This window comes from Canis lupus, chromosome 13 (genome assembly GCF_048164855.1).
Source record: "Canis lupus baileyi chromosome 13, mCanLup2.hap1, whole genome shotgun sequence".
In the NCBI taxonomy this organism is placed as follows: Eukaryota; Metazoa; Chordata; class Mammalia; order Carnivora; family Canidae; genus Canis; species Canis lupus.
The window spans coordinates 56687661-56706092 of NC_132850.1; the positions used below are offsets into that span (position 1 = coordinate 56687661).

The 18432-nt window shown below is 36.3% G+C and overlaps 1 protein-coding gene across 1 annotated transcript in view; it reads right to left on the reverse strand.

Moving 5' to 3' along the window:
- Positions 1 to 18432, reverse strand: part of GASK1B (golgi associated kinase 1B) — a 46037-nt gene that overhangs the window by 12530 nt on the left and 15075 nt on the right. Inside the window, exon 2 of the mRNA XM_072773770.1 lies at positions 17039 to 17253. Coding sequence (XP_072629871.1) covers positions 17039 to 17253 — 215 coding nt within the window. The remainder of the gene's footprint in view (positions 1 to 17038; positions 17254 to 18432) is intronic.

Genomic DNA, 18432 nt, shown 5'->3' on the forward strand with positions numbered 1-18432 from the left:
TACATTTCTTTAAGGGACTCAGTGAGTGTATGTGTGTATGTACGTGTGTGTTTCTGGTTGCTGAGTCAATACTTAAGATCCCATCATCTCTTTTCAAGTTATTTGTTTTTAACCCTTAAAAATTGCACCTTTACAAAGAAAACTCTTTTTTTTTTTTAGAGAAAAAGCTTAAGTAATGCAGTAAAATGTGTAATAAAGTGGACTTTAACAATTTACCATAGTAACTCATCCAATACCCGGCACCTACTAGGCACTCGATAGTGTGTATTATAAAAAGAACTGTCGAGAGTTAGGAAGAATCAAATACAAAATAATGGTGACATAGGAAGACATGGGTCTTTTTAAAGTAGCCTCTACTGGATAGAGGGGGGAAAATGGGAAGGGAGCAAAAAAAAAAAAAAAAAAAAAATGGAACTGCCTGTGCTTGTCATTTTCTCTCAGTTGGCTCCTTTATTTGGGTTGAGTCCCACTAACCATGGACCAAAAACTGTTCTATCCCACAGAGAGTCTGCCATAATACCTTACGGGTAATAGGCACTTGAGAAAGACATTACAATCAGATGGGACAGAAATATCAATAGAGTATCCTTTTCTATAATTAGCAGTTTTCTACAAGATTTCTTTGACTTTCATTTACCTCATTGGACATCTCATTTGTCTTAAGAAAACGTGTGGAGGGGAAAAAAAATTCTCATTTTCAACAATTATCTCATTTCAAAAAGGCAAAAAGACAGTGTGTATCATTACCATTATCAGCCCAACCCCAGGTACAAAGAAACACAAAAACATATAGATGCATTTATTAGCTAATGACTCACATTGGAAAATCCTTCTGTGTGAATTTGTCTTGATATGAACCAGTGTATGGTTGCCAGTGAAATTAGACGGATCCCTGTAGTCTACTGAACATTGTGAAGCTAGACCAGACTGTAGAGAAGACCAACCTCAAACAAATCTTACAGTCCCCATGGTACTTTTTAATACAGACTTAGTGTCTCACTGTGGGTACGCTACACAAGCAAAAGCAAAAGTGTTCTCACCAGCCTGCACCTGCATCACTCGGGAACTCTCACCTCATAAGATAATAGATTTCAAAAAAAAAAAAAAAAAGATAATAGATTCCATATTTGTTCTGTGCTGCCATGGCAACAGGTGCCTGTTAAATTACTATGCATATAAATGTGACCAGCAGAACATTTGATGAACGATGAGAAAGTAAAAATAGTTCACAATATATGCATCTAACAATGCCATAGGCTCGTTTTTGCCTCTGCCTCTGTAAACAGCAGTCACTGTTCTACACTACCTAATCTGGAGAATTCCGCATTTAAAAACCCTTTCAATATGAACCAATTCAATGTAGAATCTCTAGTTTCTTCCATGTTACTGAGTCATAAGTAAAGACAGGACAATATTTCTTTATGTATAAGTAAGAGCTTATTTATTTATTTATTTATTTATTTATTTATTTATTTATTTGTAAGAGCATTTTTAATGCGACAATGCATTTGAATCTATTTCTATGCATGCAATGTTGGGAATCCACATATTGTACCTCTGGATAAGAACCAGAAGTCAAGCATCATTCCGCCACATAAAGACTCTGGAGAGAGTCACCAGGCAAGTGATAATCTATTTTTAGAGAAAGAAAATTCACATCTGTAATTTGCACAAGCAGAGCTGCATGGAAATAGCCTCAGCCAAAGGCACACCCACTTTCCTCTAAAGATTTATAAAGAACACTCAGACTAAGAAAAACAAGAATTTTTACATTTCATAAAGTTTCGATTTATGGAATGGGTTTATGTTAAACAAAGAAAATTAAAACAAGAGTAATGTAAGTAAAATGTTTAAAAAGTGCCTTCTTTTGAGGAAATGAAACACCATTTTTAACAATTTAACATTAAATCAAGTTGTAAGCAAGCTTAAGATTACACATACTTACATCTGAGGGAACACTGTCACTGAAAACTTTCTTTGTTTGACTTGACTGTATTAACTTTTAGTGTTCTCATAAAATTTTTATCAATTTTATCTTCTCTTATAATGTATTTAATTATTAGGAAGTTGACAAAAACAAGATAATCTAAATGATGATGCGAAAACACAATTCTGATTACAGTAACAATGATTCTTTGCTTGACGTAACTTTAGTCAGGCTCCTGCACCTTTCTCCTAGACCTGTCTGTGCACTTCCATATACAATCCAGTTTTAGCAAGAACCTGTAAATCAGTTTAATCGGAGTCCCCCACCATTGATATCTGATCACTCTCGATATCTAATTGGGCTCCTCATCTTGCACCAGTCCCCCCAGGGCAATGTCTGATGGCCCTGGTCTATCTTCAGCAAGAATCTGGTTAGGCCAGTTAAGCCAGAACTTTTCTTACCCCTGGTGCTTCCTCTTCATAATTTGCCATCCACTGACTCCTCTCCTGCTCCTTGGCTGTACATTCACACTTGCCCATACTGTACTCAGGGTGGAGCCCAATCTCCTCACCAAAAAGTCCCATTACAGTTGTCCCCCTACCTAAAAGGATTATCCTGAATAAGGTCTTCTTTATTGTCTTTAACAAGCGTCACTGAATATTTTTTTTCTTTAACAATGATGAACACAATCTAATATAACATATTCAAAAGCTATTTGAACTCATATCTTTTGATGGAAATTGGTCCTCTTTATAAAAAGCCAATTCATTCTCTGTTTATTGAAAATAAACACTGCTTGAGAGTGGAATGGTGATTGCCAGGGGCTGGGAAGTGGGGAAATGAGGAGATGCTGGCCAGAAACTTGCAGAAAGAAAGAAACTTGCAGTTGCAAGATGGGTAAGTTCTGAGGATCAGATTATAATTAATTATACTGTATTGTATACTTTAAATTTCCTGAGATCGGTAAGCATTCTCTCGCACACACACGAAAAGTACCTATGTGAGGTGATAAATGTGTAAACTACCTTGATCATGGAATTTCACACTGTATGCGAACATCAAATCAACACATTATACACCTTAAGTATACACAGTTGTGTTTGTCAAGTATCCTTCAATAGGATAAAAAACAACTAAAAAAAAAAATCTGCCTTACAAAATTAAATCTTTTTCTTTCGAAGATTATTGCTACATGTACTTACAGAAATCCCCATTTGAAGACAGATTTATCTTTATGCTCTCTGGGTTAGCAAATAGCTATAAAGTAAAGTCCTTTATTCAGCTTGGATACAAAAGTCCCGGGATACTGCTAAGCACTTTACATCACAAACTTTCCAATTATCAAGATAAGCCAAAAGGACACACATTTTTTCCCACATTACAAATAAGAAAAAAGCTCAGAGATGGTAAGTAACTTGTCCAAGGAGACAAAACTAGTGTTATGATGTGAATCTCTACCAAGGAGACTAAACTAGTGTTATGATGTGAATCTCTACGGACGTCTGCCTCACTCACCACACTGTCTCCCAAGGTAGAAAAGACAAGCTTTTTACTTTTGTGGAGATTACAATCCGGCACTTCTAAGTAAACACCATATTCTGCATAGTGCACATACTCAAAAATTGTTGAAAAAATGAAAGAATGAACGCTGGCTTCACTCATCTCACCTCTTCAAACCTATCTAATGCAGATAGCTAACTATGAAAAGACCTCTCATTAGGCCAGACCTCCATGTTTTCTTCTACCCATTTTCTTGTAAAAAGCTCAAAATCTTAAAATCAAAATCACAGAATCTTAGAATCACAGAAATGTAATTAATACCTTTGAAGTTATGAGCAACCATCCAAAGGAAAGTTTTTTTCAGAAAAACTACTCCAGGCCATGCTTCTCAAAGTTTTTTTAAGTACCTTTGACACATACAGTTATTGAAGACACCAAAAAGGATTACTTTATGTGGGCTATTTACCATATAGAAATGAAACCTGAAAAAATGATTTATGTATTAATTTATTTAAAAATAGCTGACATATCCGTTACATGTTAACATATTTTTAAAGAAATTGCTATACTTTCTAACAAAATAATAAGAGAAATGAAATTGTTCTTCCAAGTAAAAATGATGTTTAATGAAAAAAGCAGCTAGTTCATCTCACAATCCAAACAACTGCATAAAGTTTTTTTCTAGACAACCACTGCTCTGTGGGAGGCATTAGAAGTGCTCTAGGCATTCTTCCTGGGTTATCACACAGAATTTTTATTTTTTAAAATATTTTTCTTTTAAAGATGTATTTATTTGAGAGAGGGAGAGAGAGAGAAAGAGAGAGAGAGAGAGAGAGAATGAGCTGGATGGGCAGGAGAGGGAGAGAGAATCTCAAGCAGACTCCATGCCAAGCTCAGAACCCAATGAAGAGTTTGATCTCATGACTCTGAGATCATGACTGAGCCAAAATCAAGAGTTGGATGCTTAACCGATGGGGCCACCCAGGTGCCCCTCAAATAGAATTTTTAAAAGGTGCATATTTACATGGAGGATTTAAGAAAGTTAATAGTTTCACTGCTTCGTCAAGGACATTCTTAAGTGAATCAGGCATTTTTTTTCGTGTATTTTTTTCTTGTGAGCACAGTGGCAATGAAGAGTAGGACAGCAGTTGGTATAATTCAGCGCCAGCTCTGATTCATGCTAAGGCACCACCAGATTCACCCATTACTGCAAACATCAACGTAGTGAAAAAAGCAAAAACCATCTTAACATTATTATGGAACTTGTATTGACCTCATGGACCCCCTGAAATGGCCACAAAAAAAGCCATTGTCTCAAACAATCCTATCAGTAACAAATTTTTGAAGCTCCATTTATCTCTTAGTTATCTATGTCCATTAAATAACAACTTGAATACGGCTGGCAAGAGTGTGGAACCAAAAGAATCTTTATGAACCAGCTCTCAACCCTCTCTGAGTCTACTGGATCAGGCAAGTTTTTAAAAATGCATCTTTTAAAAATAATTATACCAAAAAATAACTATATTGAGGCCCATGGGTATCTTTCTGGCCTCTCAGGTGTTCCCATGAATATACTATTGTATTAAGTTTTCCATGGTTTTTTATTTGCTTCCTGGTGGATTTATCCAGGCATGATGCTTAAACTTCCTATTTCCCCAGAACACAGCAGTTAAGTTTGGTTTTAAATTGTCTGTGGTTCAATGGCATAGGATTAGTGGGGAAGCCAATCCCACAGCTAGCTCAAACGATGCATTAAACAATCTTTGAATATCAAAAGGTTGTTATGGAATCACACAGGCTTCCTCAAATCCCTGATCTCTCCAGTCCAGCTATGTATACAACACGATTTAGGATTGAGACATAGTTACTATGCACTACTCCATTTCAGCACAGTCTATAAATCCCAGGGCAAGTGTTGAAATAAGCAAAAGCAGTATATCGTTAAATAACGTAACATGCTTTTGACTAATAATTAAATTAAAATTGACCCAGGAATGTTGAGTTGTTTGTCGCTCAGCAATATGAACTTTACGAATATAACTTATTTGACCAGACATTTTCCCCTTTGATTCAGACTGATAAAAGAGCAAAGACTATGTGAGCCAATTTCTGAGTCCACATTTTATGCAAATTAGGCTTTGCTATAATCAATGCCAGAAATCTCTGAGAATAAATGCTAGACGGTGGATGGAAAGAATATATAAAATTCTAAAAGCTTTTACGTTGAAAGCCAACATCTGAGGAGCTCATATGCTCCTGAACAGGAGAGAGATGCTTTGAGACACAGGGAAGTCTTCACGAGAAGCGGACCAGGATCCAGCAAAACACATTCTTGTGGTAAAGGCCAATAAGCCATGCCTCTGTGATAAACCGGGGTCAGTATGGCTAGACAACTGTTTTTCTTCAAAGTTGCCTCCCTGAAAAACCAAATAAATAGCTTCCATGCTGTGAAGTGAGACAATGTAGTCTCCGAAAGCCAGGCCTCTACTAGAGCGATGATCTCAAAGCCCAAAACAGGGACTCATGGGCCAGTGCCTTTGTGTTTACTTTCTCAACCCTGTCATATTCCTGTAGAAAATTTTTAGCAGCAGACGTACATTCCACTTAAAGGCCATAAAAAGTGAAACTATTTGCCTTTTGAAGTGCTGGCCAATATAATTCTACTCTTGGTTTCCTAATCTGCCTGAGGTTTTGAGAATGCTTAACTGCTGAGGGGGCAGGTACAGTCTAGCAGGTCGGTTTTCTGCAGGTTTCACAAACTCCCTACATCAGACTCTCTTTGGAAGAGAGGATTCCGAAGGAGCCAGCATGTGTGAATGGGATGTTATTCCATGAATAGTCAAAGGGGAACTGGCTATGTGGCTTAGCCAAGAGGACATTTGGAAAGGAATCACACTGAGAAAGAAGAGCACAATAGTTCCCAGGCATAGAAATGACATTGTGTCAGATTCAGAGCCAAGTCACAAAATCTCAAATGATGACTGAGCCTCACAGGTTGATTAGGAATTGTCTAGACAGAACATAGAAATTCCTCGATTCAGGTTTGTTCAATTTGATTGAATCTCATGAGCAGTGTCCTGTACTCTTTGTAATTCCGGATTTTTGTTCATAAAGTAAAATAAAGAGTACTATGCTATGACAACAGGAAAAAGAACAAAGGGTTATAGAATAAACCATCTAAATACTACACCTATGAGGCCAAGCAAAGCCTTTCATATGATGTCAAAGTGGCCAGAAGCAGTAAATAAGTGCCCTAAGGGATTTGTTACATTAAGATGCTGTTTCAATCGAAGGAAAATTTCTTGGCTTCTGCCTTGCAGACCTATGGTCTCAGGAATATAATCTCCCTAATATCCACCTCCCACAACATCCCTTTTTCTGGCATCATAAAACCACAGCCTGCCTCACCCCTGCTTCTCTCTAATTGGTAAAAGGACAGAAATAGCATGTGGTCAACTGCACTTAAAGTATGTAAGATTCTTAAAAACACACAAATATCCACTTATTATGCATATAAAGTTACTTTTAAATTGACTGAAAGGATGCAGCCTAATCTCATCTCATGACAGTGATCATCTATTTAGAGAAAGTACAGAAGGGGACTTGAAGAGATGGTCAAATGGGACTTTAACTTATTTTTAATATGTTTATATTTCTAGAGTAAATCATAAAAGCAAATATACAAAAAAAAAGTTGACAGGATAATCCTAGAAGGTGGAAACATGGTATTTGTTGTTAGTCTTTGTTCTTTGGATTGTTGCTTTTTTTTTTTTTTTTTTTTTCTATGTCTCAACAAAGAGAATAGAGACATTGAGGAACAGGAAACAGACTTTCAGAATCTAATCCCAACTAGCTTCCCAGATTCTGTAGGCTGAGAACCCTGCAACTAACAAACATGTAAGAATGTATTCTCTGAAGTCCATCATCTAAGCAAATATGATAGCCCTTTACCCCAACTTGACCTGAATGGCAAGTCCATGGAAACAACCTTATATGATCTCATGGTTTCCTACAGCATCAGAAGCTATAATGAGCAGCTCTTTGCTGCAGAAAATTCACAGAAAAAAACAGACATGAGCCCTACTACTGAGGACTTGCAGTATTTGGAGATTCAGGAAATCACAGCTATGTGTATAGATATACATTCAAAGTCTTATAAACGGGGCGATTCTAGATAATCTCTGTGCTGATCCATTGAGTACTTTCTATCTGCCAGTGCCTTACTTCATTTGTGCTGCTACAACAAAATACCACAGACTGGGTAATTCATAAACAACATTTATTTCTTGCAGTTCTGGAGGCTGGAAATGTGAGATCAGGGTGCCAACACAGTCTGGTTTTGGTAAAAGCCCTCTTTCCTAATGCAAACTACAACATCTCACTCTGTCCTCACTTGGTAGAAGAGACTAGGGAACTCTGTTGGGCCTCTTTTACAAGGGCACTAATCCCACTCATGAGCGCTCTGCCCTCATGACCTACTCACTTCCTAAAGCCCCCCTGCCCCACTTCCAATACCATCACGTTGGAAGCTAAGATTCAATGTATGAATTTTGGTGAGACACAAATATTCAGACCAAGGCAGCCAGGTACCATGATAAGCATTTCATGTGATAGGCAAATGTTTTCGTCAATAAGTAAACTGGTAAGGGAAAAAAAAAAGGAAGAGTTGGGGGTGGAGGAGTCTATAAAATAAAAGACATATCAACTGATGATAAAGTGTAGGATTTATTTGAATCCTGGTTCAAGTAAACAAACCTAAATAATAAATACATAAGCAAACAAACATACAAATAGAACATTTATAAGTCAATTAAAAATTAGACAACTTACTGGATAAGTTACTGGAATTATTGCTAATTTTTCTTTTGAATGTTTTAATAGTCCTATGCTTAAGTTTTATTTTCTAGTGATACTTAAATATTTACGGATGAAAGAATATGATGTCTGGGATTTGCTTCAAATTAATGTGAGTATGGGGAGTAGATTGGGATAGAGATAAAACAAGCCTGGTCATGAGTTGATGATCAATTGTTGAAACTGGATGACAGGTACCCAAGGGTTCATTTACTTTTGTATATGTTTAAGTTTTTTCATATAAAAATTTTTAATGCAATAAGACATTTAAAATTTATTTTTTAGGGGCGCCTGAGTGGCTCAGATGGATAAGCATCTGCCTTCGGCTCAGGTCATAGTCTCAGGGTCCTGGGATCCAGCCCCACACTGGGCTCCCTGATCAGCGGGGCGTCTACTTCTCCCTCTCTCTCTCTACCTCTCTCTATACTGGTGCTCTCTCTCTCTCAAGTGAATAAGTAAAATTTTTTTAAAAATAAATAAAAACAAAAAAAATTGATTTTCCAATCATACGGAAATCTTCAGAGCTTTATTTTTTATTTTTGTAAGAAGCAACTAAAACAATTTAAAGAAAAGTACAAAAAGTCAACTCGGCAATGGATTACACATAAGTTGCAGGTGGGAAAGATAGAGATAAGGAGATCAGACCTATAGTGATAAGTTTGATTCGGATATCATTAATAGGGATGAAAAGGAACATGTAATTGGAGTGATTTTGAGGAACTGTCAAAGTTTAGTGCTTCTTAAAAATGACGCACAAAGCAAAGGAAGATTCAAAGTTGACTCAAAAATTTCTGACCTGACTGACTTTAAAAATAGTAATATTATGAATAGAAACAGGTAAGTCAAGAGAGCAAACTGTCAGGGCATGAGGTGACAAATTTGCTTCTAGATATCAAGTTTGAAAGGCTGACATGAAAAAAAAAGAAAAGAAAGAAAGAAAGGCTGACATGACCATTGGCTATTTAAAGTGAAGTATTGTTTAGCTATATATGCATAAAAATATTCTTTGTGCCCTCTCCAATTGTGATGCTTTATTTAAAAATAAAGTCATGAATTGAAGTTGTATAATAAAATAACTGAATAAAAATATGTAAGTCGGGGATCCCTGGGTGGCTCAGCAGTTTAGCACCTGCCTTTGGCCCAGGATCAAATCCCACGTTGGGCTCCCTGCGTGGGGCCTGCTTCTCTGTCTGCTTCTCCCTCTGCCTGTGTCTCTGCCTCTCTCTCTCTCTCTCTCTCTCTCTCTCTCTCTCTCTGTCTCTCATGAAAAAAATAAATAAAATATTTTTTAAAAAATATGTAAGTCAAACTTCCTTCTACTAGTAAGATAGCCCAAATCCTTCCTTAATAAATTTTCTTGGCATAGGTTAGCCATTTCATCTATCTCCTCTTCTCTGCAAAAATCTCTACATTGTTTGATACAGAAGCAAATCTGTATGCTTCTTTTAAATCACCTCCCCTGTCCCTATATATCTAAACATAGGTGCCCAGGAAATACCAGCTTTTCTGGCCAATTTGCTCATGTATGGTAAGCAGTGCTTAGAAGAATAAAACTATAAAGTCACAAAATAATTTGGTAAGTCTTTTGAGGCCTCTTTAAATATAAGATAATCCCCTGCATCACAGCATCAATAATACTGAAAATATTTTCTCCTAGTGACAAAGTATGGACATGTATATAGTAGAAACTATGTCAAAGTCAGACATTTGAATTTCATTTATAACAAAGGGCACACTTAGCTTTAAACAATTAAAATTCTGTAGAAAGCACAGTAGATTTCAGTTCTTAGCACATCAGTACCTTCAGAGTTTAGAGTTGGTCATTTTTGATGCCCAGAGTATCACATTCCCATGTCCTTTACCTTAGTAAGTGACTCTCAGCGATCAAGTGAACCCCTGTGATTCTCAACATAAAAAGAAATTGTGAAGATTTCTTTTTATGAAGCAGTAGTATTTTCAAAACCCTGTGATCCTTGGCCATCTTTGTTCCCCAAATTCCTGCCAACTCAGCAACCAATATAGCCAAAGCTAATCACCTTCTTTGCTACTTGAAGACAAGACAGTCTTATATCTTATATAAGACTTACATCTTTTCTCATTGTTTGCGAGCAAATAAACAAAAAAAAAAAACCTCTATTATTTTCTTGTTTGGACTTAATGCTACAAGCTATTTAGGCTACAAGCTATTTAGATTGACAGTGCTACTTCTGCAAAACAGCAAAACTGACCCAAACTATTAGAAATCCCAGGGTCCAAGACCCAGGATTGCTATGCCTTTTGCTGTCAGAGTGTCTGTCTGTGAGTGATCTCAGAAAGTTGGAGACAAAATCCTTGATCACTGAGTAGTAGGGATAAAAGGAGGAGAATGCTGGGAAGACCTTCATAATCTATCATGGAGGCCATAGTTGGAATCTTTCTCTGCCTAGCATTTGGATATTCCTGCAGAAACAAATACTCTTTTAATGAAAAGTTATATTTTCTCTTGTTTAGATGATAGTTGATCGGAATGTTTATTTTTACTATTATCACATCATTAATTGAAAAAAAATGATGCATAGATAAAGAATAAAAGAGAATAGGTCAAAGATTACACTTATTAATATAATGTATTATATTCCAGAACTTAATCATTAGAAGCCAGGTAAGAGCTAAGAGAGTTGATAAAAGACATACCAATTCATATTATTGTTGTTTGTTAAATTTATGAAAATAAGTTTATTACAGTCACTGAGGAGGAAACTACCTAATGGAACAGGAAGTTTCCATAAGCATAGTTTTTCCCATTCAGAACTTTTTTTTTACATCTTTAGCCCTTTGTTAGAATCCCTCTCTCCAAAACCCTGTCTCCTGTACTCACCTGATTCCTGCAAGGTCTTCAGTCTCTACATTAAATGTCACATTCTCTGTCCACATTCTCTACACATCTCTAAAAACTAATAGCACCTTATTTGTTTCAAAGGATGTTAATCTTAACTCGGTTATGACACTTGATACATTCTGTTATGATTGTCTCTGTTTTTAGACTGCCATAACTCTTGAGGTCAGGGACAGGATCTCATCCATCTTCTCACCAGCACTAAACCTGCCAAGTGTCTGGGAAAGAAAGGGGCCCAAAAAAGTCTGTCCAGTCCACATGGAAAGAAATATATGGAACTTATTTTGTGAAGGTGGAAGCAAACAGCTCCAAAAACACATCTCTGTTAGTCCTCCTCTATCTAAACACTCCTTAATTGCCCATGAAATAAAGTTATACTTAGAAAATGTAAGTACAAGAAGAACTCCAATAAATAGTAAAAATATTAAATATTTTCTATTCATTTGATTTTTCATTTTCTAAACTTCTAATTCTCTTATTTTACAAAACTTCATTTCTTTGGTGCAATTACAATTTTATTTCTTTCACATTTTTAATTTGGCACTTTTGATTTAATATTTTAATATAACTAGTTTTCTTTAATCAAAAAAAATAACACCCTGAGTGTGACAATCTCAGATACTCTACTACTAATTGAAAGGTTACAGAGTTGGATAAGACAGGGACTTGCCCTTGAGAAATTCACAGCTTATTAAAAAAGACAGACTAGTCAAAAATAATTAAAACTTAATAGGCCAAGATCTCTAATATAAGTACATAAGAGTAGAAAAATGTAACGATCTGGGAATGACTGGCAATTTAATGAATAAAAATGATAAAATACTTTAATTCTTATATTGATATTACCCTCTACTATTATTTCTGGCTGGTCAATTTCTTAATATATAATACTCCCTGAACCTATTATGTACCAGGCATTATTCTAAATTCTTCATGTGTGTAAATGCATTGAATTCTCTCAATAGCTCTCTCTATAAACAATATTATTATTCCTGAGGAAACCAAGGTAGAGAGAGGTTAAGTAACTTATCAATGTTAAAAAATAGTATTGAAAATTAGGATTGAAATTTAGCAGGCTGGCTCCAGGATATCAGTTCCTAACAGATTATCTCTGAGCTCAAAAACTAAGTTTTCTACATCCTAAATCTTTTCCTGTTATTTTATATGACCTTTTGATAGAAATTTCCCAAATCTTATAAACTAAAATGCTCTCTAGAATACTATTCTTTGTCATCCTAAGGAAGGTGAATTTTTGTCTCTACAGTTCATACCCCCACGCTTCAAGAATAAAAGGTTACTTGTGCCTCTATCACATTTTACAGTAAAATGGCATAGCCTTTATGAATGTAGATTTGTTAATTGGGTAAAACAAAAAGAATATTGTGTACAGAAAATTAACAACTGGGTTCTGTATTCTCTTGCCTTGCTGTAGCATCATAGAACAAATGATTTTAGTTTACTTCAGGCAGAACTTTTCTAAGATTGTTAACAAAACCCACCCAATATACTACCAACACATTCCCAATCACCGTTTAAATAAGGAATATATTTGACTTTAAAGTAAACATTTCAGTGTAACTGATGAGAAGGATTATTGTATAAGAGAAAACTATTATGGTACTCCTGAAAAATGGCCTACGCATTTTCATTTATTCGATTATTTGTTCAGCAAACATTTTTAATAAGCATCTCTCTATAAACATTGTATGATGCTAAATACAGGAAGTAAAAAGATCAATTAAGATATAATCTTACAAAAAACATACAATTTCTCTGAGTGACATCTACTATGAACAAAGTCAAATGAAAATCAACAAAGTAAAAAAACTATTTGAGATATATAGGATTGATAATGATTAATTTTCATGATATACAAAATGTTTTTATAAATCAAAAAGGAAAAGCTATGGAATACAATAAAAAGGACAATGATATAAACACGCAACTCACAAAAAATGGACTATAGATAATATTTGAAAATATGATATCTTCAATCACATTCATAATGAAAAAACTGGAAATATAAAAGACCTTGCTACCCTCCATAAAATCAGTAAAAATATTAATTAGTTCTCCACTTCCCAAGATCGGCAAGAAAGAGGGAAACACACACTATAATACCTTACTGGTAAAATTGTAAAATGCTGCAGCATCTGGAGGAAATTAGCGTTTTGTCTGTTGCACTGTGGGAAGCAAGTTAATGTTGAATGAATTAAAAAAAACTCTATTCTCATAGACGCCATCCTCACATATATAATTTGAAATACTTTTGTAGATGCCAATCAAATTAACTCTTGACAATAGAATTAACTTCTGACTTTTAGATTCAATGCTTTAGCCAGAGCCAAAATTGGGAACTCCAATCTCCAGTAAAAAAGGATGTGATCTCTGCAACACACATGCTCATGGATTACCAAGAATGTGAAAGACACCCCCACAACCTTCCCCAGGCAGAAAGAGCAAGAAGGCAGATTACAAATAGAACTGACCTGCCAATAGAATCAGTTCCTGCAGAGATAACAGCAGCCTGATTCTCAATATCTCAAGCCAAAGGTGATCTTGGCTTAAACAGTTTGAGTGGACTCAAAGGAGTCATCCAGGTAATAAATTACAAAGCCTGAACTAAAACAGGAGCATAAGCCATTCCTGAAAGAAGAAGGGCTGGGTCATTGTATGGATGTGAGGGTCAATACCATGAGGCATATAAATGATCCCCATATTCTTGGCTTGGGAAATTGGAAAATGATGGTGCCATTACTTTATCAAATGATTAGGAGGAAGCATTGCTTAGAAGTTTGTCTCTCAAACCAGAACTCCTCAGTTGAGCTCCAGATCCTACTGGATACCAGTTGTGACTCTAGCCAAATTATTTAATTTCTCTTTGCCTTAATTTCCTCATACCTAAAATATGAATAATAATAAAAATTTCTTCATAGGACCATTATGAGGATTAAATAAGTTAATATCTTAGTGCTCCGTACAGAGTGCTTAGAATAGTGCCAAGCACATAGCAAATGTTATATGATTGTTAGATTATTAATAGTATTAGTTTAAGGACTTAAAATATTTATCTTCATTGAAAACTTATAATAGAGATGTGTCTACATTCATCCTCAAGGTCATAGACAATGGGTAGGTACAATGTTTAAAGCTGCTGATATACTCAGGGAACTGTGGTTCAGCTGGAATTCATTCTTAGTCAAGGTAATGAACAGAAGTTACAATGTGAACACACCTCTTGTGAAAAAAGCTCTCTTCCTCCATGATCTATCATATCGCTTATAGGCAGGAGCCATCACTATTCCCCTAAAAGACACTGTTTCAGACAAATGGTATATTTAGGATGCCCTAAATATCATATGAAAATTGCCAACCCCATATCCTTCCTCACATTTGTGCTCACCCTCTTTATCATTTACAGCCTGTGATCTTGCTCAAACTCTTCCTTCTTTACTGTTTCATGGCAAAGTATTCTCCCCTCCTTAACCTCATACCAGTAAGAACTTTTATATTATTTCATCCAGCCCTTCTTACATGTATCTATATTTGTTTCATACACTGTACTTTCCTAAGCGATTTTTTATAAAACTAAACTTGGGTTAGGGCAAGGGGGTTAACCATCTTTACTACTTTGCTACCCCTGTGTTAGTTTTCTACAGTATAATGCTCAGTAGATGCTGCATAAACACATCTTCATTGATTAAATGATAGTTGTGATTTCCCTCAATAGAGAGGAGAATGACAAAGACAGAAGGTAGGCAATTTACTTGAAGTTTCCAGAATTAACATAAATGTCACTAGAGACAACTTTCAAAGGTTTTGCCCTCTATTCCGTGTAGAGTAGATCTTTGTTCCTCAACTACAAGCCTCAGGGTCATTCTTTTTTCATAGACTTCACTGCCATGTTCATGGATCTCTTCACCCTCCTGCCTCTACTTATCACTCTCAGAAACTTCAACCTCTACACTGTCAACACTCCAAACACACGGCCTTCACCTACTTAGCCCTAGAAATCTTCACTCATTCCTCACTTTATTGCTAACACGTTTTATTACACCAACACCCTTCATTCACCTAAGAATAACCTGGTAGTTTCCATACGATAATGATTAAAAATATGGAATCGAGTATTAGCCAAACCTGCTGAAAACTAGTTTAGGAACTTACTAGTTATGTAATATCAAACAAGTTAGATAACTGTTAAGAAACAATTATCCATGGCATTTCCAAACGTCTTACATCAGATTTTGCTCTGCACTGTCTCTCCAAGGATATTAGTATAGCAAACAGCCTTGGAAGATACAAAGAGTGTTTCCAACTGATGTGGCAAGCAGATCTGATTTATCTCCTGACCAAGATGATAAAGATAATGTCTGCTTCTGGGGCAATGTTGGGCAGGTTTGCTAGCAACCTCTCATAAGATTAGGGGTTTCCTAAGCTTAGAATTCCTCTGTAGTGAAACAAACCACTACAGGTAGCAGTCACCAGGGCCATTCTGTATCGTCACAATGGGACTTGAGGGGCAAAGGGACATGAAGCTCATGCCACTTGCTATACCATGAGAATTGAAGTCATCTGTTGGCCTCTGGCCCAGGAGTCTTTTGTCCTCCCTCTGCTAACATCTACGAACATGTGGCTGGTTAATTTGTTAGTTTACAGAAAGGTAAGCTCTCAGACTTTCCACAGTTCTCGATAATAACCTCTTTATGCTTCAGTTTCCCTTTTACTTAACTATAAATTGGGGAGAAGATGACTATCTCACAGTTAGTATATTAAATAAAAGGAATAATGAGCTAATACATATACAATGCTTAAGACCAGTCTGAGCCTCATAGTTGGACTCTAACACAGTTTTTTTGTGACTCTTGACTGCAATTTTGCCAAATGGCCTGCTCTCTAGCTCAGTTCTCACTGGTGGTTTTACAACACTGACACTATAAATCATCCTCTCCTTGAAAGTTCCTAATCCCTTGAAAGTCTGTGCTGTTGTACTAACCTGTTTTCCTTCTTACATTTTTACCTGTCTCTAGTTCCTTCCCACAATGTCACACACACACACACACACACACACACACACACACACACGTCACCGAAAGGAGAAGTTTTGCAAATGTCCTAAGACACTCTTACATTTTCACAAAATACTAATTAGCAATGCAACAACAGCAGTCAACTGGTTTTTCTAAGATGAAGGAAGAGAAAAGCAGTAATCAGAATGAAGGAATGAAGAGAGTTGTGAGATCCTTGCCAAGAGGAGATAGCGGGTTATAAGAAATCTGTAACATTCTGTGTCAATTATGTAGATGGTCAATATTTGTTATTCTATTATTCTCCAATGTCCAATCTTAGTGAAATATTTGAAAAAAAATACTATAAAGCAAGAGAAATGGTGGCTGTAAGTGTAGTGACCAACGAAACACAATGTGGAATGATGGAAATACAGTGTGAAAGGAAGTCAAATTTTTACCATCAACAGATCCCAGGGAACCCCAGCTCCAGCTTTTAGAAGTTTTCAGAATGTGGATGAGGTCCTTAACCTCAGGAAACATCAGTTTACTCCACAAATGGGGGAAGACCAGTCACCTTGAGTTGTTGATGGGCTTCCTCAATACATTGGATCTACAATGAGTATGACAATTGCAAGACTGAAGTACTGAAGAAGAACTCCTTCAGAAACTAACAAAAGAGCTGAGGGATGTTTCTGAATATTTCCCAAAAGAATTTAAAACTTTGCAACGTAGTATTATACTTGCCAAATATAGCATTATAGAACTTAAACTCCGGCTTCATCAAAATTCAAAGTATAGAAAATTCCTTAGTGTTAGACTTACATAACCCAGTGTCAGTCTTAGAGAACCACTTATTTGATTTCAGAAACCTACCTGTAACAAAAAATCGAAGAGTGCCAGCTTGGACCACTCATGGTGATGTATTTCAGTACAACCCCATTCAGGTTTGGGCACTCGACCATTTTGCCAGCACTTCTGTTTCAACGACTGTTGGTAAGTTCCCCAGGTGAGCTTAACAGAAGAGTGGGTCTCGTTACTTGCTGGAGATAAAGATGAGTCCCAGAGAATGAGAGGGCATGGGCGGCCATCTATAGAATCCAAAAAACAAACACGCGTTAGCACGTTTAGCATGAGTCAGTGTGAGTCTTTAGGCAGTCCCTCACAGCTTCACCCTGTCACCTACCAAATGCAAGAGTTTGATTACATGATATTTCACAGTCCCTGTTAGACAGTGAAAGATTTTCGAAACAAGACCTTTTATTGATGTAGCACAGGAATAAGCCACTAATCACCAATAGCAATGTCCTCTGGTTAATGTGGTTTTATTCCACATCTAAAAGCAGCCACCACGAAAAGGGAAAGAGTCCAGGCATTTATAATTGTGTATTCAATAACTAAGTGGAGCTGCTCTCTATTTGTAATAGCAACTGTCTGATTTTCTGAGGCCACAGAAAAGGAACTTTTAGAAGTCACAAATTTAAAAGTGAAATTGCACGGCTTACACTAGTCACTACAATCCCCAAAGAAAGAAGAAGCAAGATGGAAACTTTTTTTCTTCTCTGATGGAAACAGGAGCACCCTTAGTGATGGATCATTTATTCACACATAATCTCACACACAAAGTACATTTAAACAAATGTCATTTCTGCAACTGCGTGCACATAGATGTTTTTTTTTTTTAATCTGTCACTCTAATTGTTTTTGTCTCACCCCTGATAGTTTAGAAATGTCACTGCTGGACTAGATAAAGAATGATGAGCCCAAGTGAAGTCGTTACAAACAGGAATGATCACTAAGGTTCCATTAAATGATACTTCAAGCTTAAAACTAGTCACATCCTTTTCCAGTCCCCATTTCTGCCAAATAAAGTCACTGAGAGATGATGTTAGGCGGCTTCACTTGGAAGTTAAAAATCAAAATGATGCTTGTGGGGTGGGGGGTAGTCACAACGATCTGGAAAAGCCTACTTAACTCATTCTTAACAGGCCTGGACAACAGAAGCCTCTGAAATTATGACTGGAATGTCTAAGACACATCACAGGAATTTTTAAAAGCACTTTTAAATAACCTAAGAGGTTCTCAATCTATGACTGTATTCCTTTGGTCAAAGACATTTATTTCACCTTCTTGCTGGTTTGCCTTTTGTAGAGCTCTTACCTATGTCTGGGCTTTACTATGAGAAAGAGTTGTCTTCTCTAACCCCTCTTGAATTTGCTGTTACGGTGACCTCAATAATATTAGTAGCATTCCCTTGATCCTTTGGATCA